The 27,502-nt window shown below is 31.0% G+C and overlaps 1 protein-coding gene across 1 annotated transcript; it reads right to left on the bottom strand.

Annotated features, from left to right (window-relative positions):
• Positions 1-1,172: 1,172 nt before the first annotated feature.
• Positions 1,173-10,362, bottom strand: LOC132713890 (zinc finger protein Gfi-1b-like). Its single transcript, XM_060696595.1, has 3 exons — positions 9,786-10,362; positions 3,899-4,588; positions 1,173-3,306 (listed from the first exon to the last, which is right to left on the bottom strand). Exons 1-3 carry the CDS (start codon positions 9,874-9,876, stop codon positions 3,134-3,136), a joined length of 954 nt encoding a protein of 317 aa, XP_060552578.1. The 5' UTR covers positions 9,877-10,362; the 3' UTR covers positions 1,173-3,133.
• Positions 10,363-27,502: the final 17,140 nt, after the last annotated feature.

The following is a 27,502-nucleotide window of genomic DNA, read 5'->3' as shown; positions in this document are numbered from 1 at the left end:
TTTTGTTTGTTAGTTTTTTTTTCCTTATTTTTTCTTTTATATTTTATAATAATTGTAAAAATACTTTGAATTAATCATGTAGATATTTATATGAAAAATAAATCTGATGTTTATTATAATAATAAATAAATATGCACATTCATCTTAATTTCACATTTACATTTTTTTTAACAGACGGGCCTCATTTTGTCACGTGACTAGATTACCATGTTTTTTTCCATTTATATTTTTCTTTGAGAAATAACTATATTTCTAATTGTTTCTAAAAACTTCATCAAATATTTACAACTGATCACAAATTTTCTCTGTGCATACCATATAAAATATGATAAAGTTACTAATAGAAAATAAAGTGCATACCCAGAATGAATACAAGAATGACTGCATTATTTTGTTCTTGTTTTATTTATTTATTTATTTATTTATTTATTTATTTTAAAATATAAAGAAAACACAAAAACGCACGTACGCACGCACGCGCACACACACACGCACACACGTTTTCTTTTGTTAAACTATAAAACTCATGTTGTATTTTGTTGTACTATAAAAACTAATGCTTGTACTATTCTAATTACGTTTATTTTTGAAATCAAAGAGAGGAAGTATACTTTAGAGATTTAAATCATCTAGGATAGTCAATAATTGATGTATTATTAATATCTGCCGCCGCTTATATCATATCTCCAACCACCCATTAAACACACTTAACCTTTGTAAAATTTAAATTTTGAAATATTAATGAAAAAGTTTCTGAAAATAAAATTTCTATAGCAGCCATCAATAATCGTATAGGATATTGGTAATTTTGCAAAGCTACAAAAAAATCACGGAATGTTTAATTAATGACCGTGACAATATGAACGGAAAAGACACGCACATAAGTTATTCAGTAAATCAGTGTTTGGAACGCGAGATCGATTAACGTTTTCAAAAATCAAAAGCATGCCTGGCTTTGGTGACACTGAGTTATATGATAAGGCAGACAGATTTACGGGCAAAGACTTGCAAATTATTCATGTACTAACATTCTATTACTGTATGATGGTGTAACGGTCCGTACTTAAAGTCTTTGACAACCTACTTTCCCCCCAGAACACTCTGATGATTATGCCTAAAAATGACTTTGCAATTATAACTTTCCGTGTGAGTTAACAACAGCGGCAATTAATTTGAAAAGCCGGGACATTATGTTTTGTTAAGCATGTCGTAACTCTTGCTGTAAGTGGTAGAGTTATGCTTAGATGATAACGTTGATGAATGTTTAAAGCTCTATTGTTTTGTATTCTTTAACGGAGAAGTGAATATATTTTGACAAAAATTCTGATTTACAGACACGTATTTCACGTATTTTTGCAGTGTCATAAATTCTAAACTTCAGGAACCATGCATGAATGCAACTCAAATACTGTCTCACTAATTGTTTCGGGATAACTGTTTGACATACGTACAGAAGGGATCTCTGAGGGCATAAAAAACAATAAACCTGCAACTGTGTAACCACAAACAATGCAAGGTTTTAATTTATCCTGTATCTAACGTCATATAGTACAGTCATGCTATGAATACCCGATGTTCCTTAAACAATGAAAGTGTACTTAAATTCATATTATTTAATTATTGCTGCAAATGTTAAAATAGTACATAAAATGAAGAAGAAATTATGACGGCTTTTTGCGCACATTATGTGAATTTAACTCGTATACATGACAACAGTATTTTCAATATTTATGGTCTAAATACTAAAAGGAAATTGTTTTACTTGGTTTTTGTTACAATATTTGTCCGTATTTTATTACAACAGACAATATTGCAATCTGAACTCGTCCTCACTTCAAAATGCGTATCGAGGAACGGCTTTCGGACAGTGATTATCCCTGGAGTGATTGAAATTAGCATGAACAGAAATCAAGAATTACTGTAATGGAGTTTCGCGCGCCTGTCGTAAAAATCACGGAGAGGGTGAAAACCTTTTAAATCTCGACCTCAATCTTAAACAGGCCGTCAAAAACGCGTTTTCAATAGCCTGTTCTCACACTAGAGCTGCATTAATCATTTATACATTTTAAGGGGGATGTAGCTATTAAGATCGGACAATTGGATTTTGTAATGTTTAAACATACAGGAAACAGTGAAACTTTAATGTCTTCCATCACCACACGTATGTCTGTAATATGATAAAATATATTTATTCCTTTTACTTGCAGACATTTTTGAGTACACCTTAATCATACGTCTGTTTGCCGCCTTTTTCGGATCATAAAAGATTCATAGTTTTCTAAACATTTTATACTTATGTTTAAACAATATAACACATTTACAGGGGGAGTGGAGCAATAACAAATGTTTTATTTCATCTCTTATAGAAATTTGATACAGTTATTCTAAAGTGCGTATAAATCATGATTCTGAAATTAGAGCGAATGGTTCCAAAATGTCAACGCAATCATGACGTCAGATGAATATTCTAAAATGCAAAATACGCCGTTACATTCTCTTTGAAATGTCTCTGAGATTTCGTCAGTAATCATTTTACACCTTTCATGAATTTAATAACTTAGTACATAGCATTTAACTTCCTTTAACACTAGTATGTTAAAACTATTCACAGGGAGCTGTTTAGAGACTTATTTTGAATGACAATCTGTTTATGACTGACATTGCCGGGTAAGAAAATTCGTTTTTCAAATTTAAATGTATTCGTATATTCTAATTCATGTTAGTTTTTGTTGGATCCAAATTGCCTCTTTTTTACACATGTAAACGGATACAATTTTTTGAAGAGATATTAAACATTTAAAATGTTAAGAAAGTAACCAAACCGTACACATGTCGGTTGTTCAGTATTGCACTGAGTTAAATAGTAAAAATATGGCGTATATGTCAGTATTATGGAATACATAAGAGAACGTGATGTAAAGTATGAGAGACAAGCGGATATGTTCGTATTGTTAATTGCTGTTCAGTAATATCTATCATAGATCTTGGACTTTTTTGCTATTCCTTTACTTTAACATATATGCTCTGTCCAGTGTTTATATACTTTTATCTTAATTGAATCTATGAGCAAGATTCCACTATGTCACTTTTTAGGTGTTTTTTTTCTTCAGCATCTACCAGACACACGATGTCTTCAACATCTTCCCGACTCACGGTGTTTTCTTAGCTCAAGTTTTCGTTGAAAAGTTCTGCCACACTTGTCGCAGTTGAAAGGTGTATATCCCGTGTGTTTGCGGCTATGAGTGATCAGGTTGGAGGACTGACTAAATCTTTTATCGCATACTGTACACCGATGTGGTTTCTCACCTGTACACAAAAAATCAAAACCCAATAAGTAACATCACTCTGTAAAGTCACACGTATTTTGAAGCTAAGCTAAGCTCGCAATGTGTTATAATTTTTATAAAGTAGTTTTAATATATAGTGTTTCTTTCAAATCATCTTTTATTGCGGAATGTTACAAATAAGAAAGTTCATGATAGAAAATACTGTCCAAGTTAAAGTTGGAAAAAAGTCATTTAAGAATCAGCTCGCAAACATTGAACGTTAATGTTTGGGACTAGGGGTCACTTTAATTATATGAGATCCATAGAATCGTGCATCATAACTTACTTTACTCAGACATAATGGTAAAAGTTCAACGAGTAAAGGAATCATATTGTATGTTTAAAAACAAAGTTTCGTATTAAGTATGCTAAATACGTTCAGTCAATGCGCGGCTTACACCATACAACTTAATTTTAGCGGTTCCATAAAAACATAATAGTATCCGCTCAGGAGGTCACTATATTTTTTGTCGGACCGCTGACGTTATTGTGAATCTTGTATTAATATCAGGTGAAATATTAGGAAAATGACGTTGATTTTATGTAATGATTGACAACTTATAAATACTTACCAGTATGTATATATGTATGTTTCTTCATATCTGATTTCTGGTGAAATCTTTTCCCGCAAAACCCACAGGGATAGGGTCTTGTATCACTGTGAATCAAAAGGTGCGTGTTCAGTGTCGACGACCGCTTGAATGTTTTTCCGCACTCGTGACACCGAAATATCTTGCCGGTGTTATCGTAAAGAGTTTTATTTGTGTAATTTCCATTTAAATACATCTGCGTGAAGTTTCTGGCTGTGCTGTGTAAATTCTTGATGGATTGTCCTTCCGGTTCCCTGCTCATTGTCTGTGAGTAGTCTTTATATCTATCCATAGTAATTATTTGCTTCTCGCATATTTCACTTGGTGATAGTTGGTTATTTCTTGTTGGGTCATTTCTTGTTGCGTCATTTCTTGTTGTGTTATTTCTTGTTGGGTTCTCGGGGATAGTTTTCAAATCAAGAGGGGAGTCTGCGCGGTTATCCATGTTTTCAGTCATGGCGTAGCCAGAACAAAACGAATAGTGAGACATGTAACTGTCTGCCTGTAGATAATTGCCATACTTTAAAGTGTTGTTATTTTGCTCAGGAAGCGGTTGTTCTTTATCTGGCAGGGACGTTTCAAAGTAGTTCATGGATTTTGGCCATTCTGGCGGGAAAATGTCAATGTCTACGTTCTCTTCAAAAACCGACTTCCCAAGATTAAACGGATATCCTAAAAGATAAAAAAAAATCATTCCAAGTACGAAAGATATGAAAAGATGTGTATAGAATATAGCGGACATAGGATGCATCTACTGAAGACTTCGGAAATTTAAGGCGGCATGTATTTTAATACACAGCTAGAGTGAATATAAGAAATATAAGAATAGTAGGAAATGTTGATAATAATAATAATAATAATAATAATAATAATAATAATAATAATAATAATAATAATAATGATAATGATGATGACTTTTTTTAACGAAGAAACTCATTTGAACAACATATCAATCTTCCATGAGGCCCTAAACAAGAAACAATACAAATTTAGAATGTACCAATGCGCCAATTTTATTAAAGTGGTTTACAATGATGCACAATGAGTGAACTATTTTATATACATGTAGTTTATATATCCAGTTAAATAATATAAGTATTTCACACTTATCAAAGATAAAAGTTTAAAACATTTAGATTATCATAATGAGTCTTGAGACAAGTGATTACTTTACATAAAGCTACACATTTCATGCTTTACATTTGAGCCGTGTCACGACAAAACCAACATAATGCGTTTGCGACCAGCATGGATCCAGACCAGCCTGCGCTAACGCGCAGTCTGATCAGGATCCATGCTGTTCGGTTACAAACCCTATAACAAGTAGAGAAACTGATAGCGAACAGTATGGTTCCTGATCAGACTGCGCGGATGCGCAGGCTGGTCTGGAACCATGCTGGTCGCAAACCCACTATGTTGGTTTTGTCATGACACGGCTCATTTTATTTTAGTGTTTTGTACAGTATCAACTATATTGTCTTGTAATTTAATTGGAAATTGTGTCACTTGAATTAATTATAACCGGAAGTTATAAAAAAAAGTTATGTAAATAACAAATATCGTATATATTGTTCAGATTTTGATACAGATTATATATACGTGTATGTATCTAACATAATATTTAGTTTTTACATTGTAATTGCATCAGTATTGAATGTTGCTCAACAAAAGGCTTTTAATTGGCAGCTTATATGGTTCAATTATCAAATAAAATATTGCATGATTTATTGTATAATTTACCATGAATAAAATATGTTTTGAATTATTTCCCATTCTATTAGAATACATGTATAACATTTAACATGTATTTTGTTGTATATAGCATCTTGCCCTCAAATATAACTTTCCTTCTTTAACTAGAATTTCAAACTATAGCCTCTTGCCCATTAATGTTTATGTTCATGTGAAGAACACGCGTATTCGTAAACTTTTATTTAATAATTCTTCTTAATTGTGTAATATTTCTTTCCGTATTAATTTTCAGAAAGTCGCATTTTTTAAGGAATACGACCCTAGTCTAAATATAGATCATCAACAGTGATTTTATTGCATATTTACACACACTTTTGGTCCTTCTATGTTCAACAGGAAATATTTTGGTCGTGTTAGAGTGAATGGTTGGTCGTGTTAGAGTGAATGGTTATGAATTCACATAATTATACTTTTTACCGATGCTCATTTCTAGGATGCATGTGGGGTTCCACCCCGTGTAGTATGTATACTGCCATATTTGTAATTGTACAGTACATTTTGCCACATGGGTCGTTGACCTTCTGGTTTAATATAAATAAAACTTGTAAAACTTGTCATACTTGCATCAAAACTGCACACGCAAGTATACATAAAGGGAGAAAAATAACATGCATTAACGGATAAAATCACACGAACACGCGCCGTTTTTAGATGTCCTTTTAGTATGAGGGCTGGTTTGTGCCATTCGTGTTTCCGCCCCGAGACCCCGCCAAGCGAAAAGTCGAGAATTAACAAATTAAAATGGCGGGGACACGGAGCTTATTAGCGGGAGAGCGGGGCGAAGTTTGATAATAAACTTCGCCCCGCGGGAGCGCGGAGCAATATTTAAGAAGCGCGGAGTGAAAACACGCTAATAAGCGGGAGCTCGGGGCGAAGTTTAATAAAATAAAAATTCGCCCGCGCCCCCGCCTATTAGCGTGACCCCGCCAAGCGAAAAGTCGAAAATAAACAAGTTAAAATGGCGGAGTCGCGGGGCGAATAGCACAAATCAACCACCATATTTGTGACTCAGACTGACTGCGATGACGGTCCTGGTAATGTCATTGTCTAAACATTGTCAATTGCATTGCACTCGCGTGTGACCGGTTTCTTTGTACAAACAACAAAACGCTTATGCTCGGATGTTGAAATACGTCACCGTGCTTCTGCAGATGAAAAATGAACGAAAAAGGGTACATTTACCAACTATTGTATTGTATTGTATCGTATCGTATCGTATCGTATCGTATCGTATCGTATCGTATCGTATCGTATTGCATTGTATTGTATTGCATTGAAATGTTGTGTAATGTACTGACATTGTATTGTTATCTTTTGTTATGTGCTGTTATTGAATTGTATTGTATTGCATTGTATTGTATTGCATTGTTATGCATTGTAATTTATAAGAATGTTTCGTAATGTATTGTAATGCGCTGTAATTTGTTGTTATGTAATGTAAATAGTAATGTGTGTATTATTATGCATTGTAATTTAAAATTATAGGTTGTAATGTAAGGTAATAAGTTGTAATGTTTTATAATATGTTAAGGTGCGTTGTATTTGTTGCAATATCTTGTAATACGTTGTAATGTATTGCTATATAGTTTAATGTAACGAGTGCTGATATGTTGTTATGTGTCATAATGCGCTGATGTATATTGTATTGCATTGTGTTGTGTTGTTATTTATTATGACATGCATTCTACTGAAAAATCAAACGCCAATATAAATATATCACGTGTAACCAATTTATATCGGATACACTCAGTAAATATCATTTCAATATTTTTGTACCTTTTCTAAAATTATCTTTTTCTTTGTTTTTAATGTTGTTGTTGTTGCTGCTGCTGTTGTAATGTCTTGCCCTCGTACAAAGTATTATCATCATATGTTAAAATATATTAACTAAGATAGCGATAATAAACATTCTCGTTCAACGTATTCAGTTATATTCTTAACAAGTATTACTGTCCCATCTTTTTTATTATCTCTTTAATTCAAGCATCAATTTAATTCTTTATATCAACGATTATGTCCCAAGCTCTACTTTCTTAATGTTACTAAAATCTTTTCTCGCCAACCAGATCACTAATGCTGTACACTGATTTATATTCAATCTACGGAAAAATGATTATTTTGCGATAACTTTCCCCAAACCTCATAAATTTAAAGCCACAAACAACTAGAAAATGAGATTTTTATGTATGCAAATAAAGAAACCGTACATTCTTATTGAAAATAATTGTTCCCACGAGATCTGCACGTGTCCGTTTAACAATAACGTGTTATTTATATTTCCATGTCTGTTTACAAATCATATTCATAATTCAACATTGTTATAGTGCTTATACGCGTATTTAAACTTTCAGGGAGAAAATTTCTTGCTAGAATTTTATAAAATTTGAAAACGAAATAGGTGGAAGAATCTGATTCAAACATTTTTGAGTTTTTAAAAGTAAGAGATAAACACAAAATTATATTGGGGTTGAAGTTTTGTATTAAGGTAATTCAAAAATCGCAATCCGTTATTATATGGGTATTTCTTAAAATAGTTAAAATAATTTTACTTTTTAGAAAAAGATGTAGGGGCTGTTACCAAAGTTTCATTTTATAGTTCCATTTTCCTTATACGTGTATTTTACAATGCTCGTGGTCGTAATTTAAAAACGAATTGTCCAAAGTCTTTTCTATTCATTAAATAACTTTAGGGGTATATTAAATGATAAATGAAAATCTTAGAATGCTTAATATTACCAATGAATGTGTAGAAACAAAAGTTTTTGAGTTGCTGATAAAATTGGTCATAAAAATGCATCGTATAACGTGAAATATTAATTTTGCAAACAACAAAATTTAAATAACAACTGGATTATCTGAAATCAATTAGAATACAATTAGATATATTTACTTGGAATATTATAACACAATTACAAACATTAATCTGCTCAAATCATTAGATATTTTGAATACAGAAAAAAATATCTAAATTTCAGTCTCGAATTTAAAAGAAAGCGATATAAAATAGTTTGCTGAGTTACTTTCGCATATTTTTGTTTCTTATATTAGTATTTTATTAGTTTATTGTCTCATTAATGTAACCATATAAAATATCACAGTATATAAATCTACATATCAGTAAAACATAGCCACTATATACAGAGTTATAAGAGACGTTCATGTCATGTACATGTATAATAAAAACAATTTAAAAGAACATATTATACATGATTAATCTTGACAGTAAAATTACCACTACTGACCTTAAATAAAAAAAAGTCTTTAAAATGTAATAATAACAAAAAGAACTCGAAACATTGTAATAATAATAAAAAAAAGTTTCTAATGGTACTAATGCCAGTATGATCAATACCTTAGAAGTTGTATGACCCTAGATGAGCTGGTCAATTCGTTTTACATAAAATATTAAATCATTACTGTCAATTGTGATATTCTTCACAAGAATAAAAGATTTATACCATCAAATTTATATTTCACATAACAGTAATAGGTTACTAGTGAAGTATGAAAGCGTCTTATCAGTTTCAATTGCTAAATATATGTGAAACATACTCTATAGGACCTGTTATATATATGTGAGGGCGTGAAATGAATCTTAAGTTATACAAAAATTTATTCAGAATCAAAACTATTATTTTTACTATATATGAATAAGCAATTAAACCTTTAACTTTACTAAAGAACGAGTTGCATAAAATAAACTAACATCTTTTACTACGATAAATGTTTCATTCCTATCTAAAGTAAAAAAAAATGTCAGAAATACTTGGTTTATACAAATTTATTTTAGTTCGATTGTGTTGGAAGCTATAAGCTTATTGAAACACTCTCGAATCCGTTCCTGGAACCAACCAGTACTAAGCAATGAATGTAAAGTTGACAGAAATACTTGAAACGAAACAGTTAAACACAACGCAGATTTTTGTTTCTTGTTTAATAAAATCATTTCAGGTAAAATTTATACCAAAAAAAAAGATTGCAAAATATTAAATAATGATTAAATGAAAAAAATATTTTTCAATACGGAATATTTTATCATCATAATCATAATTATTACAATCATTATTAATTGTTCATTAAACTAACTTAAAAAAAAATCGGTTAAAAAGAGACTCACCTATCTGCGGCATGCAGTCCGGATATTTTCGTTCCGTTACACTTTGACAACGTCGACATTTTTTATGTCTCACCATGAAAGATCTCGGCATTGTTTCATGAAAGATGCTTCTTCTATCACACAAAAACAACCTTATTTTTCCCCAGAAATGATATCCTAAATTTTATATTTTTCCTTATTGCGCGTATTTTCGGTTTTGTCTTTCACATTTAATACTCTCCTTATAAGTGATTTCAAATTTCATTGAAAAGATTATAGCATAGAAAAAAATATAAAAAAATGCCGCCGTCTCTTATGTCATTATATATATAAATATATATTAAAGAAAAGAATTCCAGAGTTGCATTGGTGAAAGGCGCGGCAAAAAGGTTTATCCTTTTATTATATAGAATTCCATAAAAACTGTTAAATATTCATGAATTGGTACCGGTCTGCAATAAGTCGATGAAAAATCAATGCCTCGCAGTGACTTGATGTGAACAATGTTCCCTTAACCATTGCCTTCTCCTGTCCTGTAAGTTTTAACTATTAAAGCGTGTATTTTAAATAGACCTCTTAACAATACTTCCGAGATTTATTCTCCTTAGGGGCCCAGAGTCATATTCACATTATCAAGGTTATCAAACGATTTTTTTCGTTCCGTTTAGTTGTTACAGACGATATATTATGCAATTACTTAGTACAAAATATGAATTAGCCACGTAAATTTAATACTTCTAACAAGTTATCGTTAGTTTTACTGCATAAAAGATGAGGGTATTTCTAAGCCACTGACTTTCATATAAGAGACAACATTTTACATCCACGAGCATTGATTGATGTAACAGTTTTGTTTAATAATTTAATCTTGAAATTAGTTTTTTTAAACAGTTATTTCTTTGTGATCTTTCATCAAAATGGAATATTCAACATTTATGTTAAACATGGCAATTACAGTAAAATTTAAAAGTATTGGAACGTCGGAAATTGGATTAATATGAACTCTTATAACTTTGATCGATGTATTAACACCTTTTTAATTATGTTTCTACAAAATCTGAAAGGCCCTGCTCTTGTCACAAATACAGTATGTGTATATATCACAGAAAACAACATATTTTGCACTCGAAATGTCAGAAAGTTTAACATTTCAATCGGTGGCCTTGTGATCAGCAGGTCAACGTCCAAAACTAAGCATGTCTTCTGAAACCGGGTAAACGTAACTCAATACATTCATCTAAATTACCGAAACTACAGACTACTGTAACAGGTATTTCCAAAACTGCTTTGTGCACTTGGTCAGAACCGCTCTGCTATTTCTATTGCGTTAATGCGTTATATTGATGCAAAAGATTTACGCTCGTTTGAGCTCCGATTGACTTACAATTAAAAATACAAACAACAGTCACAATGACAAACAGCATACAAACTTTATCATTAGTATCTACAAGCACTTTAAAATGCCTTTGAACATTTAGATTTTGCATTTTAGTAGGTCGGCAATATTCTACAAACACAAAATTAAAATTCAACTTTTGATTAAAAATGCATAGCTTACGTTTTGCTTTGAATATAATTAGCTGCATGAATAATCACGTGACGAGGATGTTTACTTAGAATTAATATGGTTCTTTTTTTACAGCTGTTTGAAATTAACCCAAAGTTGCTTGTAAAAGTGATATCATGTGCTGGACTAACAATATATTTCAAAAGAATGACCAATACCCATTATTGTACTCGTAAATATTAGGATAATATTTTAAAACTTCCATGGATATATATAAAAAACGGCTGTTCCACTCTTTTATCATTTTAACTTTTCCGTAAAAATAATCTGAAGGATATCATTTGAAATTTATTCTGGTCACAACGGTCATTATTTGTTTTGCGAAGTAGATTATTTAATTGAAAACAAATTAAAAATGTAGAGTTATTTTGACTTATGATTTACATTTTGTTGGGCATAATGTCACTTCAACAATAAGAGCAAATACTACCAACATTTTCAGTTTACTGAAAATATATCATTTCTATAAAACCATGGATTCAGTGAATTAATTAAAATTCTAAAAATTTTCTCGAACAGATTTTGTATGACGTTGTAAAAATCATCTATTGTGTGTTTGTTAGTTCTGTAATACAAAGTTTAAGGTGACAGATTTTTATATCTGGTAATGTAAATCGGTCCGAGTAGTCACGATCTCGTGCAAAGATGGTCATCCAGTTTTACAAATATACAAAATGATCCCAAACAATATTTAAGTGCAAAGAGAAATAACCCTCAATGTTTCATCAACGATCTGCTAACATGATGGTGTTTTAGGAGTTTTAGACATTATAATGCTACTTAAATTTTGAAGATTACAGAGTAATACATGAAAATCATAGAAACAACTGATATACATATTTTGTTTTACAAAATTAATTTGAATAAACATTTAAATACCATAACAATAGCAGTTATTCAGGCGCACACGTACACACGTACACACACACATATTAAGTAAACATATCTGTTGGTAAAATAAAGATATATAAACGGATTTATATTTAAAGAAAAAATGAAAATCCTTTAATTGAGTGATAACTTAATAAAGTTAAATAAATATTAATCGTTATTTTCAACTGAATTGCATCGAAAGGCCTGACGCACTTTTATTTAAGAAATATGCAATCATATAACACGTGGTTTGACAAACTATGATATACCTAAATTGTTTAAATTACAATAAGGTTCCAAATCATTTATTAGTGCTATCACGTACATATTCATTTACGATAACAAATACGATATAAATTACAATAAAACAATAAGATGCACTTTCATTAATAACATTTGGTAAATTGAATTCGCATATCTTCATTTCCCAATGATCAAATGCGCATGCCTGGGTGGTCCTTCTTGTCATTTAGAAGTTCCTCTAATCTGTTTAACTCTTCTACCAGAAACTTGATATATAGATCTCCATATTTCAGCACTAAGTTACTTGTAATAACTGATTCATATCAATCAATTTATGTTCCGAAAACAAAACGCAGCGAACACAGTTCGGCCATAAAAACTGCAGATAAGTTTCTTTGCCGCAGCAGTGTCTTTGAACAGAGCCAGATCTGCAGTGTGTGTGTCTTTATCATTGATATAACGGCTGCAAACAGTTAATTTATATGCCAAGATCGGCCAAATATAGAAATAGTTATGAAGAATATTATAGTATCTAACTGTATGCTGAAAAACACCATCTCTAAATGTTATGGAAATAATTTTCACTTGAATAATAATACGAAAAATATGTATCAACCAATTCAAGAATATTTAACCAAAGCGTTAGGCGTTTGTAGGACGAATTAAATTTTATAGAGGACACAAGTGCATGGTGTTTGATAAACTCCTGTAAATTGTCTTTTTTCTGGTGGATGCAGTTGAAGTAAAAGAAAGACATCTAAGTAAATAAGTATTTTAGAAAGTCATTGGTTCAAGTCCCTATTTGGCTGTACGCTGTCTCTCAATTACTTTTTTAATGTCTTTAATTTATTCTTTATATCTGATGAAAAAATTTTAATACCAATAATTGATATGTGATTTTTGTAACGATTTAGAAGTATCATAAAATGAACTTTATACGATGTACTTAGACATGAACATATACAATGTTTTATCAAAGTACTACCAAGTTTATAAACGTGTTGAATTGCGATTATCAGATACTTGTACAAAAGCTTGGAACAGTCATCAAAAATTGTAACAAAGTATTATGTCATTATAGTTAAGGGATAGTAAATAATTTAAGATTAAAATTAGGTAGTTAAAATGAATGGTTATCGATTTCTATCCGCCTGGCGCCTGGCATAGTGGTAGAAGTTGGGAGGTACATGGTATGTAAGCAAAAGGTGTCACATAAGTCAAAATGGCTGGCCCTTTCAATAGGGGTGACACTATAATAAACAATACCTTTATATTCAACAGAATACAATGTAATATCTAATGGTCACTGAATAATATTTAACACAATGTTTGAAATTTTGTAGCTTGTATCAGCAGCTGTTAGATTTGCATAGCACTGTGCATGGAAGATCAGCTTTTAGCACATTTACTTCCTCCAGAAGCTGTCATAGAAATAATGGATCAGCTTTTTTATCTTGACCAAGATTTGTAACGAGTTTATGTTTTGGCTTATATCGAAATCAAAGGGTTCTATGGTGCCAAATTCAACAACTGGCCAACTTCACAGGTTTTTGAAATTAAAAGAAATTCAAGTTGATTGCCTCCAGGTGAGCTTAAATATTTTTAAGGAAAATCAACTTCAAAAGAAATATTTTAAAGATTTTAGAAAGGTTGATCTATTCACAATTCCAGAAATAGATTAAAGCAGTATGCAATTAATCCCTGATTTTACAGTATTTTTTCACCGTATTTGTAAGTGCTATACATGTATTTGCATTTTCTGACCTACTTAATAAATTTTAAGTATTGTTTGAAAGTATAATTTCCTTTTTTTTGTTCACTTGACAGTATTTTACTTTTTAATGAATTTTAACATTTTCCTGAAAATTAGCATGAATTTGGAAGCATGCAGCTCCTAAGCTTACTTAAATTAAGCTGGACAATGACACTTTATTAATTTATGACTGTGTGTTTGGGTTAAATGGCACATTGGCACACAACTGGCCATACCGTGCCGAACACTACATGAATAGTAATTTATTTGTTCATATAAGAATATCAAAGATGAAAAAGAAAATAATAAAAATTAAAAAAAACATAAAAAGGGTTAAAAAGGAGTTAATAACTTTTATAATACAGGCTTATATCTCTTAAGTAGTCGATCAATGTTAAGGAAGGAAATGGGTCAAAAAGTTGTGAAGGTGAATTTAATCGGTAATATCTATGATGAACATGTGCAAGATCATAGCATTCAGTATAATGGCTTGTTAAAAGATGAGAATGTGTAACTCTATTGTGTCATGTTGAACATCTCAGAAGACCAACCTGATCATGATGGAGACAGAGATGGTGACACGTTAAGTCAGGGGTTTATATCATTTGTTCCAATTTGATTTCCATTCAGATGATATAAGTTTTTAATATGAAGGTTAAAAGTTTGGTAACAGTAAAGGTTGAGTTTTTAAGGTTCCTTTAGACAAACTTTTCATATCCTTGTAGTCCTTCGTGGCCTAGGATCCAACATAATTTTACTGCCTTGGCTTTAAATATATCATGAAATCACAACAAGAGCTTAGAGATAATATTATCAAATTTTCTATTTTGATTGATATAAAATAGCACATAGAGTGAATCTGAAAAATGTTACAAATTATTATGTTGTAAAATGTTTGACAAGGCTAAATCAAAAGCTTTTGTTTCAGCAGTAAATATAAATACATTTTCAGGTAGTCTCATCCACAATGTAAAATGATTTTTTATAGACAACTGCACCTTCTTTAAAACAATCTTTGGAATCGTCTGTTTAAATATGAATAAAATCTAGATGTTCTTTGAAGTTTGAAAAATGTTCTTAAATAAAATCAGGAGAAATGGATGACTTTTTTAAATTTGAAAGACTAATTTGAACTTCTGGAGAATTTAAGTCCACAGAGAAACATCTACAACATTTTAAACTTTGGATCTACTTAAAGTTTTTCTAAACTATCCTTTAAACAAAGGGGCTAGCTTCCTTTAGTTTGTTAAAAATATTGTAGATGTAATTTTGTTTTAGCAGGACTTTTACCAGTTGATGATACCCTAGCTGTATATTGAACAGAAAGCTTTTCATCAGAAGTTGAACCAAGTCTTACTTTAAAGTTTCTATCGACAAGAAAGGTAGAAATAAAGATTGGAAGTCTACTATTTCATCTTGCATCCTTTATTTCTTTAAGAATACCATGTTTCCATGCTGTATTATAAGGTTTTACAAGATCAAATTAAATTGAAGCCGAGAGTTGTTTATTTATTCAAGATTTTCATATAAAAAAATCGGGATGAATATGATGATTGTTTGTACTATGTTGTTCACGGAAACATGACTGAAAGCTAGAAATTATTCCTTTTACTTCTAAATGCCATACCAGGGGATTATTTACCATTCTATCAAATGTTTTGCATAAAAAGCTTGAAAGTGAAATTGGACGGTAATTTGCAGGGTCAGTGCTATCCCTTTCAGGTTAAGTAATTTGGATAACCACAGCTCCTTTCAACATTTAGGAAATTCAACAGATAACGAACTGTTCTTAAATATGTTAAGAAGAGCACAAAATGAAAATATTTCAAGAGATTGATGTGGAAGGTGTTTAAGAAATTATAGTAAATGACATCTGGACCTGCTGCTGTATCTTTTGCTTTCTTGATCGAATCAACTTAATCTTTGATAGAAAAGAGAGAATTGTGAATTTTGTCATTTGCTAAAGTAAAATTTATTTGTTATCCTATAACTTTAGAATTTTCATGCTGTAGAAACTCTTTTGAAATAATTATTTGAAGAAGAGTTTTTTTTTTTGCAAATGTTTTCTTAATTACCTTTTGTATTTTTGCATCTTGACAACTACTTGATCTCAATTGACTAAGTAGTGGGATATATATACATGTATATATATTTATTTACTGCTTATCTATCTAACTGCATTCCATACTTTCTTTATAGGGATATTTGCATTTATATCTGAAACATACGACTTCCATGACTAACGCTAAGATGATGAATTGATTTTCAAGCTTTGGCTCTAAATATTTCATGATGTTTTAGGTTTTTGGATGTTGGACAATGCTCGGATTTTAGAAGATAAACTTTCTATTGACTTACAGCATTCTAACGTTTATCCTTAAACCATGGTTTCTTTATTTTGCAATACATTGTAGGTTGCTGGAATACTCTTGTGAGCAATCTGTTATAATGCTGAAGAAAAGATAACAGCTATTTTATCAGAATTAAAATCAAAATCGGTCTGGTTTCTTTTTTAAAAACCAGTGTTTTTTGTGTGTTTATCTTAAAATTATACTTTTACCTTATATAGACGTGTTTTGACGGCTTTGCCCCCCCCCCCCTTCCTTTTGAGGCCTCAAAAAGTGAAAAAAATATCGTATTTAGGCCCCAAATACCAAATACTGTTTTTCGTTTGAGAAATGTTAAAAGGGGGATGTGCCCCTATTCTGTTCGGGGGTTTGAAGGGGGAAGACCCTCTCATCACCAAGAAAATTTTGGACATGTGACAGGCTTAAAATGACCTCAGGCCGATCGTAAGGTAACATGTAACCAACGCTGAAAAGCCTTTTACCATATCTCAATCCATTGAGAAGTTGCAGGACTTTGAAATCAGTTTTGATGGGAAAAAATGCAAAATAGTGATTTTTTTTTGCAATTTTGAGAAGTCCCCCCGTTGCTATGGTAACAGGAAATTTAAGATTGAGCCTGCAGTTACAGAGGCTATCAACATTTGTGCCAAGTTTCATCAGTATTCAAGCATTTTTCATAGTTTCATAGTAGTTTGAACTTGAAACAGGAGGCCTTTAAATGAAAACGGCCATTTTTTGCTCATGCGGTAAAAGGTTAGATATATAAAAATAAGAAATTGTACTTATATTCTATAAATAAATCTACAATAGAGCCAAACATCAGTAGGAATTTAAATCATTATTTTCACTTTAGTGATTCTGTTGGGATTGCACAGATCGAGGCAGCGTGTGTGATTAACATTTTTTACATTAGGGTCTGTTCACCCCACCCACTTTTCGCGTCGCCTCATTAAGACAAAGAAAAGCCATAGGTGTAGAAACTTTTGTAAAATGACAATATATACCATAAACTTGTTTACTGATGATTGTTTGATATACTTGATGGCTCATTTGAAGCACCAGTAAAAGTGAAACTTAGTTTTTGGTAATTACAGTAAAAACCCTCAATTAGGACCACCATCGGGACTGGAACAAAGTGGTCTTAATTGCGGAGTGGTCTTAATTGTGAATATTCTTATCAATGCTTACACATTCATTGACCATGTTCTATTTAAGTCATTTTGTATGAACAAACAATATGTATACCTGCAAATACAACATAAAACTCTGTTATAAATTAACATCTGGTGGGAAGAAAGAAATCTAATATCAAATGCTATTTTGTCTGATTTCAAAATCAATTTCAATATTAATTATTATATGATGTATATAATTCACCCATCATATAAAAAATTAGTTCTTCGCATAATCAATGTGCTTAAAGCAAGATTAAACCACTCTTAAATTTACTTTCTCACCTTATTTCATACAATATCCCATTGATATAAGGTGTTTTTGACACCTTGTGAAATTAGGTGTCATGTCATGCCTTAGAGCAGTCAACAAATTTAAGATCTAGGTAGGTGTTGACTTAAAATCTTTTTTTTAATTCTTTAAATAATTATTTATTATATCTTTTGATATTTTGAACCATTTAGATATGACAATGACAATAGATTTTATTCAGCATTAAACATTGTACAAATGTTTATAGCAAGAAATGATGAACAAATCAAATACACATCCCATATATACAAATGGTGAGCATTAGTGCAAAGGCAATAATAAGCCCTCTTTCTTCCTTAACATTAATAAGTGAAAAGCATTTTTTCAGTAAGCATTTAAATGTTTCTGGTATACAAACAAAAGTGATGAATACAGTAACAGATTGTATGAGACTATAATGAACTGTTTTTCTCTTTTAATTGACTAAGTATGTATTTTGCCAAATTCAACGAAGTACATATTGAGTTGGCATTGAAGTATTTTTGGTAAAAAAAAAAAAGAAAAAAAGAAAAAAAAAGAAATTAATTAATTGCAATAATAAACTGTATATATGTAAGACCATTGAACAATGCCAAAGTTAATGAAATACTTCTTCAATAACCATTAAATATTTGGTACAATAGCAAACTTTATAAGATTTAGGAAGAATGTTTCTCTTTAAGATGGCCAAGTATTTATTCTGCCAAACTCAATAAAAACACTTCCTCAAACTTGACGAAATACATCTTCTGTAAGCATTACTTTATTTTTGGTTCAACAGTAAACTGTATAGATTATAAATGAAATAGACTTTAAATCAGTGATCTCAATAGTGGGGTCAAATAAAGAACAAACAAAGAAATGGGACTGAATATGGTGGTCTTAAAAGTGGATAAGTGAGGTGGTCTTAATTCTGGATCATGTAACCATTGACATAAAGAACAAAAAATTCCGTACTTTTAAAAAATGGTCTCAATAGCGGGGTGGTCTTAATTCCGGGGTGGTCTTAAGTAGGGATTCTACTGTAGTTCGATTTTTCATACATTTTACAACTATAAAATGGCTGAAAATTTGTTATTTTATCCTTCTTTTTCATGAAAAATCAATCTATTCAAAAACACAGTTCATTTACAATGTTTATATGTAACAAAAATGATAAGAATATCTTAATTTGGTAGTTTCAACATAAATATACGAGTATGTTAATATTGAATACAATGCAGCCGCCATATTGGCGGTCATTTTGAATTTTGGGAACCACATTGTTTTTGAGCTTGGGGTCTCGATGAAATTTTATGGGTTAGATATCGGACTTTTAACATACAAAGTGGTTTGCTTGTAGAATTATCTGAACGATTCTTGTGTTTTTCCATCGGATGGACTCTAACTTTTTTAACAATATCTGCACAAGTCGTGACTGTGTTCAGAAATGTAAAAAAAACACACACACACGCACGCACGCTTGCACGCTCGTACAAGTAAAGACTATGCATTAGTATTATCACTTGTGATTTTACAAACAAGAATTCGTCTCCTGCTTTTTCATCCAATCAGAATATCTGAGTTTGAAAATTTCTGAAAGTCATATACGCAAAAACGCCCTGAATGGCTTTTATTTAACGCTAATTTAAGAGTTAGTCCTTATAAAGTTCTAATCAAGAGTAATGGGTGAAAGTGCATCCTAACTTTGACGTAGGAGTAGGAAAACTTAAGACTTATAACCCCATTATCATAAGTTTCTTCGTCTCTTTAAGGAATTTTTACAAAGTCCAAATTGTGAGTTAGTTTCTTTATAGAATCTATAAAACATAACTTCTAATTAGAAGTTATGATAGCCTAATAAAGACTTTGTTAATACTAATTAAAAGAAATTTGTTGAAAACAAAACCCTTATTAGAAATTTGATACACTCAATAAGGACTTTTAAAAACCATATTAGGAAAAATAATGGACTAATTACGATTTTAACTCCTATTTAGGAGAAAAAAGCCTAATTAGAACTGTGTATATACTATTTAAAACCGTATGTGGAGTAATAAAATCCTAATAAATACTTTGTATAAAAACCTAATTATGGGCTTCAAAGTTAAAACTAGGATTTTATTTTTCCTAGTTAGGACTTACAAAGTCGATATTTAGAGTTTATATCTCAGTTCCTAATTTGGATATACAAAGATCTAATTCTATTTGTCCTACTTATGCTTTTAAAACTTCGATCATATTAAGAGTTAAAATCAGTATTTGTCCTTATAAGCAGTTAAAATAACTAATCAATTGTAACAGGGAGTGAAAATTTTCTAATTTCTGCTTTTTAGAAGAAACAGAGTCTTTAAGCTTTTTTAACTCCTAAAATAATGACAAACTCCTATTAGGGGTTTTTTATGGAAGAGTGAGATTTGGCACCAGTACGCTTCCGTAAAACGTTGTAATTCTATTATAAATTTTCGACCGTGCGACCACATACACGTGTCGAGGCTGTTCGACAGCATACACGAGCTCGCATCACAGAATTTTCCTTTTTATTGAATTGTTATATATACAACTATAGAAACACAAACCAAGTGGGAGATTAGTTTTCGTCTTTTTAAGTTCAATATAAAAATTTAAAAAAAACTCATATATAACTTCTATGAGTGGTTTGAGTTAACAGTTCGTTCTACTTTTCATTTTATGTATACAATAGCATTATTCTATTTCTTTACGTTTACTGTGTGTCATTAAAATGACTTTTTCTATGCATCTAGATCTATCGCCTTGATAACTCTTCCATCTTGAGAAAATATCACAGGCATATGCTACTGTAACATAATCATATATACAGAATGAATATTGTATAATAGAATTTGTTTAAACTATAATTGAGCAACAGAAACATTTTAAATCAACCAATATGTTTATGTAACTGTAGTATAAGCCTTAACACTTTTATTTGTAGTATTTTCTCAAGATGAAAAAGTTATCAATGCAATGGTTGCATCGAAGTAACACTTTTTGATGACACACAGTAAAAGAATTTTAAAAATCAAACGGATGTCAATCATTTCAATGCGATTTTACATTACATGAAAATATAGAGAATAACCTAAAGTCTAACAAAAATGAGTGGATTATAGAGAAGGCTTACTGATTTCGGCACTTTTAAGTGTTAAAAATTCAGTACCACTCAAGCCGGTGCTAGGGATATAAGGGATGTTTCAGTTTTAATTAACACTCGTGTATAGACTCGATCACACCGTGTCTGCAATATTCATGCTTTTTTGTTTTCGATTAATGCTTCTGAGGGATCAGTTTTCTTCCACATCCTTTACAAAGGATATTAAATGTTTTCGTATTTATTGCTCTATTTATAGTTGCCCTGTAACTGCGTTTAAAAAAATGATTTTTCGATCATCAACCGAATTAAAATCTTGCATTTCAAGAGAAAAATATTTCAAATGATAGGTTAAAGTCTCATTTGTAGATAAAGTTAAGATATAAAAAAAAGAAATTAATAAAAGAGTGATCTTGATCGTCAGAATGTTAGCCACTTTCACTGTGTTTCTGTAATCAGCGACAGATTCTAGAACAGCATCAGCATTTTCACTTCGACCGGGCTAGTTTGGAGGCCTTTAACATTCTTAAGAAAAGACACGTTGCGTTGATAGTTAGCATGCGTGGCTCTAAGTAATGATTGTGTACGTGTATATAACTAAATCCCTCCATTGCATTTATGTCAACTTAAGATATAGGTCAGAAAAATAATGTTCACGGATTATTAGAAGCTTTTATTTTTAACCCGCTTGTTAAATGAGGAAACGAGTCAAAAATTACCGTATAGTATCTCCAGTCAGTGGACAATCATTCTATGGCAATGGAATTATACTTATTACGTAATTTTGATATACTTACATAATTTTATAACCGACTTGTAGTAATGAATAAATTTTAGAGCTCTGTCATCTCCTTCAATGGCGCCGGTAATACGTTGTGTCATATACCGTGTAATATTTTCTTTCCAGTTAGTTGCCTTTTTCCATGTTTGGAAATTGCACGATACAGGATTATTCATTTTCAATGTGATGGACTAAAACACCTTTTCGACAGTTAAAATCTATGGATATACTACATTGTATAAAAAGAATATATAAAGTTGGTTTATTAATGCCTCATTGGCTTTTTCGCCTCAATAGATTTGAATGAAATAAAGTTTAGATTTGAATGAAATAAAGTTTGATAAACATACATTGAAACTTTACTAAAATAATAAGATTTTATGTTAACATTTTTGTGAAAATGAACAGCATTCCATGCCTTATTGCAATACTTAACATTGTTATTTGACTTACAATGTACATGTATTTCTTGTTTAAGCATGTTTTGTTGTTTTGATATATTCCTGATTTCTAAGAGATTTTCCCTACTTTAATACCACTCCGTCTTTGTGAAGAAAAAAAAGAGTTACAGTGTCCCTTGTTAACTTTCGTCGAGGCTGAACTCTCGTGGGAAATATAAAGTCTCGAGATAGGAAAACGTGACTGGCAAAAATCCTAATTCTGCAGACATATTTCGAGTTTATCTTCTTATTAAAAAGATGAGATTTACGATAATTGTAGAAATGATTTCATAACTGTCACGAAATAAAGGCTTTAAAACTGATTGGCAGTCACTATATTGGGTTGAAGGGAGAAAAGATTAATAATATCGACCCCGCCATCTAAATACTACTGATTTAGAGTCCTGACATACGGTCACTCTATACTCAGTATGGGGTGCGTGGAATGTCTTAAAGGAACTGCTACATTTCACTTTGTGGGTCAAAATAATTAATTTTATTTTCAAAAAATCTGAGCAATTCACTCGGCTATGAAAAGATCGGTAAAGATAACTTTCTCTCAGGTTCATCGTCTGACTTTAATGATAGAAAATCCTATAAATATTACAGACGTTATTGTAAAAAAAAGTCATTGGCCCCATGACGTCATATATTCAACTGATCATGAAGGCAGGCTGAAAGAAAGAAAACTAGAATGTACGAAATTAAAACTAAGTAAAATTATTGCAAAAGTGCAGTCAGTGTCATTTAATCTGGTAAGAAATTTTAACATTTTCCATGCATTACGCGTTTATTAGAAAAAAATTAATCAATATTTATTCTATAGATATTGCAGGCAATGTTCAGGACCCGGAAAAACTGTTAATATAAAAGAAATCCTTTATTGCTCCAACATAGCACCGAAAATGGTTGTCATATTGATGTACCCAAAATGCTCGCACTGGTCAGTGTTTTAACGGTATTATTGGTAAATTATTTTACATCAAATTTGGTATATATATATATATACTCAGTATGGGGTATATATATATATATATATATATATATATATATTCGTACGTTATTATCATGAAAATATATGTTACTATCATAAAAATGTTGAAATGTTTCAAGTCTTTTTAATTTAAGTGGACGACACTTGCCACTCACCGCTGTTAGTTGTACATGTAATCCCGCCAGGAGTTTGAATTCTTTCATGTGGGAAAGCTATCCAGCTAGTTTACAGAACGTCAGTGGTTCTACTCAGGTGACCTTTCGTGTCAAAAATAATGCACGGAGTGGCACTTGAGAACTTCCTTCACCAATTAAGCTTGAAAGTCGCCATATAATCTTTACCGTGTTGGTGCGATGTAAAACCCAACAAAAAAGTAACGTTTTTTCTACTTTATTAAATTTCTTTTTTATTTGACATCATCTTGGAAAATCGTCAGGTGCCATTGAATATCTATGTAAATGTACCATATTGGGTGGAGTCGCTCGTGTATTTGTAAAACTTTATTCGAAATTATATCCTGCAAAATTTTGTTGAATGAAATATATTTATCATTATACACAAATGATGAATTAAATCATAGTTTCATATGATGAATAATGACGCTTTTTGTAATTTTAAGATGAGTTTTAAGTAAAATGTATACTCACTTTTTGTTATTATTTCTTGTTAATTAACAAATACATGTATTTCTTAAAATTTTAAACAGTAAAAAGAATAAGAATGCCTATTTCATTTGGACAGTGTAAGATACTAATATTGAAAAATCTATTATACAAAGTACTCAAAAAGACATGCTGTGTGCAATAACTATTAATCTAAGTCAATCGAAGTTTTACTATTTGATTCACTATTTTAAGAAACTGGATGATTTTTCAAAGTTTTAAGTTATTTTTTTCAAAAGTCGAGTGTTAAACTTTTCTATAAAATCCGGCATTGCCGAGGCTATAGTAAATTTCTACGTTGGAAGCTGGCAACTAAACTTCGTGCTGTTATGATTAATTATTATCATGGAAAGATATATTGTTCAAAACAATTATATTGATGATGCTCAGCCTTTATTAAGATATCATACCGTTTCTTTCGCTCCATAGAATATTTACGATTTTAGTGAATGTTACAGCTGTTTGGAGTGGAGGTTATTACAAAGTTTCCATGTATATAAATATGTAATTTAATTTTACGAGATGGATCAGGAAGTTTACATTACATATAGACAATAAAGTTCTCTCCAAGGTATAATCTCGGCGTTAATTATATACAACTCTACTACAGTTACATACAAATTAGGCAAGAAATCACAGCCCATCTGATTTGATGAGAATCATTTCGCGCAGTTACGAGAAACAGGGCACCTGTTATTCTAATATTTGTTCATTGATCAACTTAAACTAGATGTTGGCTTTGTAAAGCAATCATTTCTACACCAAAATATCTAGGAAATGAATCAATTTGTAAAATAATAAGCTTACTCTCTTGAACATTGCCAGTACATTGAATTAAGCTGATTTGAGATATTTTCCCTATCTAGTGTATTATTAAAAATAAAATAAATAAATAAATAAATAGGATATTGAATAAGTGTAGGTTCAATACTAAATGTGTTGAAGGAGTTGAATAAAATTATATAATGCGAGCCTCTGAGTACACGAATATAATATTCTATCTATCATTTACCCAAAATAAAGGCTGTTTTATTTGTAACTCTTAATATTTAGCGCGTCTTTACCGCTATATTTGTATAACGCAAATGACGTCCCGTCAAGATATGCACGGTCGTCCAATACCATTTTTTACGGAGTCGCAAATTCGACACGGAAGCAGAAGACAACAATGTCGAAAGTTTGTTTTCATAGAACAAATTATATCCCTGTCTTGTGTAGGCTTTATAATTTAGAATATAATCAAAGTTTTTATTTTATGTAAGTTATGGGTACGTGTTGATAAGCTTTGAAAACTAAAATCTTGAGGTTATAAAAAAAATGCTATGCAAGATTGCCGAGTGGAAATTGTTAATTTAGTTTGAGTATTATCTCGACTGAATTTGTGATTAAAATCAAAAATGATTTAATAAAAGCAATGTTTTTCCTACGTAATAACTTTTAATTTCTACAGGGGCTCGTGATCACGCACATGATGGAAGAAGCACGATAGTCTCGTTCCTAACGAGATTTACTTATATTCTTTCATGATTACTGTATTTAAGCTTCAATAAAGGAATTACACTGTAAAAGTGAATTCCCATATTACTATCTAATGAATTTATTAATGTTTAAAGACACGATTGCCTTCCTGTACGGAGAAAGAAGTCCGGCACCATGAAGGTGTTGTAAACGTCCTATCGGTAAACACTCATTGCCCTCGGAGGAAATCATGTTTTCTCATACGCGAATCTGATTTAAACCTCGGACAATGTTTATGACATTTTAACATTGTATTTTTTTTAATATAAATCGGTTTCTCTTGGCAATTTATTTTGAGTTTTTTTCTTATAAACAATGAACTTGTTTTAAATCAAATTTTACGTATTTATGGAGTGTTCTGTATTTCATTTCAATACAAGTGATTTTACAGTTGGCAGAAATTGTTCAATTTTACTTACTGTAAATATTAAAGAATGAAAAATGTTCTTTCGAGCTAAATTTATTTCAATACAGTGTGGTTTTAAATAAGATTAGGAAGGTATGATATTGAGAATAAATTTATCAAAACGCCATGCGTCAATCAACTCCTAAAACATTGGTTGTGCACCCGGGCGGTGCATTTATTTTGGGACGTAGGCTCTTTAGCTCTTATAACAAACCATAGTAAAGACCACTATAATGATTAGCGTATTTATACTTTTTTTTAGTAATAATATGACTTTTAATTTCACTTTAAACGGTCTTATTTGGAGTATTCGTATTTTTCATGATTTTAAATTTCTGTTTAGTCTCATTTTTTAATTTATCAATGTTGAATCAAAGTAATATATCAATGCTTCGCCATGCCGGCTGTGCTATACATTAACATTTTCAACTCGTGCAATAAATTCAGTATTGAACAATATCCTTTATTAACTAAGTCGTTAATTAAAGCACATGGCGTCAAAATCAACTTCACTAAATGCACTTGCGTTGTGTGTTCAATCCCTTGGTGATGTCACTTTAGTGTCGATTGCGTTTCCTAGCTAAGGGTCTTCTCTTAGGTCACTCAATAAACAAACTCAATTAAACCGAATATAATAACCAACATAGTTAATGAAATAGCCCGGCATATTTATTATCTTCTTTTGTTTGTGGTAACTATTCATATGGTGATGTTTTGAAGTCTTCTACATCATAAGTGCTGGTGTCTTCATTTGATATTACGTATTTTTCATTTGTTTTGTATCTTCTGTTTTTGTCTCTTTTTTTTCATTTTATCAGAATGTTTGGAATCAAAGTCACATATATCAAAGTGTCAAAATTCGTTTTATATACCACATGCCGGCTGTGTATCACATGCTAACACATGTGTTCATTGTGATCAAACCCAACAGAACTAGAGGCGGAGAAGATAGGTTCGAGCTCCACGAAAACCAAGGTTCATCAGTTCCTAGGTCACGCAGCTCTTTGATTGAGACTTGCTGCTCAGACTTGTTCGTGAAAATCGATCGAAATCTGATGTACTGAAACAACTTTATGAGTTTGCATTCGCCAGCGAAAAACGGTAAATTCTATACAGTAAATATCTAACTGTTGCAGCAAGATGAAATAGTATTAAAATTACGTACACCACTGGGGTCTATAAAACATTACATTCATAATAGCATGTGATTTATTTTCTACGCTACAGCGCAATTTGTCGTTTCTAGAGCTGAAATATGATTTAATCATTTTCTCTACAATAAAATATTCAGAAAAAAAATTGTATAATTGTTCAATTAATAAATGGCCTTATGATTAAAAAGTAGAAAGAGTGACACATACGTTTTTACTATTTACATATTAAATGAATATAAATATAAAGTATCATTAAAAACACCATCGAATAACCAATATATTGTAGTTTGACACATGTAAACAAAAGACAAAGTTGTCACTAAACTAGGTGTTACGCCAAGAATAATATGAAATTGATTCTTTTTCAGAAATGTTGGAGGCCTTGTGCACCTGTACGTACATTTATGTGTACATTTAAAAACGAACAAAAGGGTCAAAATACCC

Source organism: Ruditapes philippinarum, unplaced genomic scaffold (assembly GCF_026571515.1).
Source record: "Ruditapes philippinarum isolate M1 unplaced genomic scaffold, ASM2657151v2 ctg8351_1_1_1_1, whole genome shotgun sequence".
NCBI classification, from domain to species: Eukaryota; Metazoa; Mollusca; class Bivalvia; order Venerida; family Veneridae; genus Ruditapes; species Ruditapes philippinarum.
Note: the sequence above shows the minus strand (reverse complement) of the source record. Positions and strands in the feature narration are given on the sequence as shown.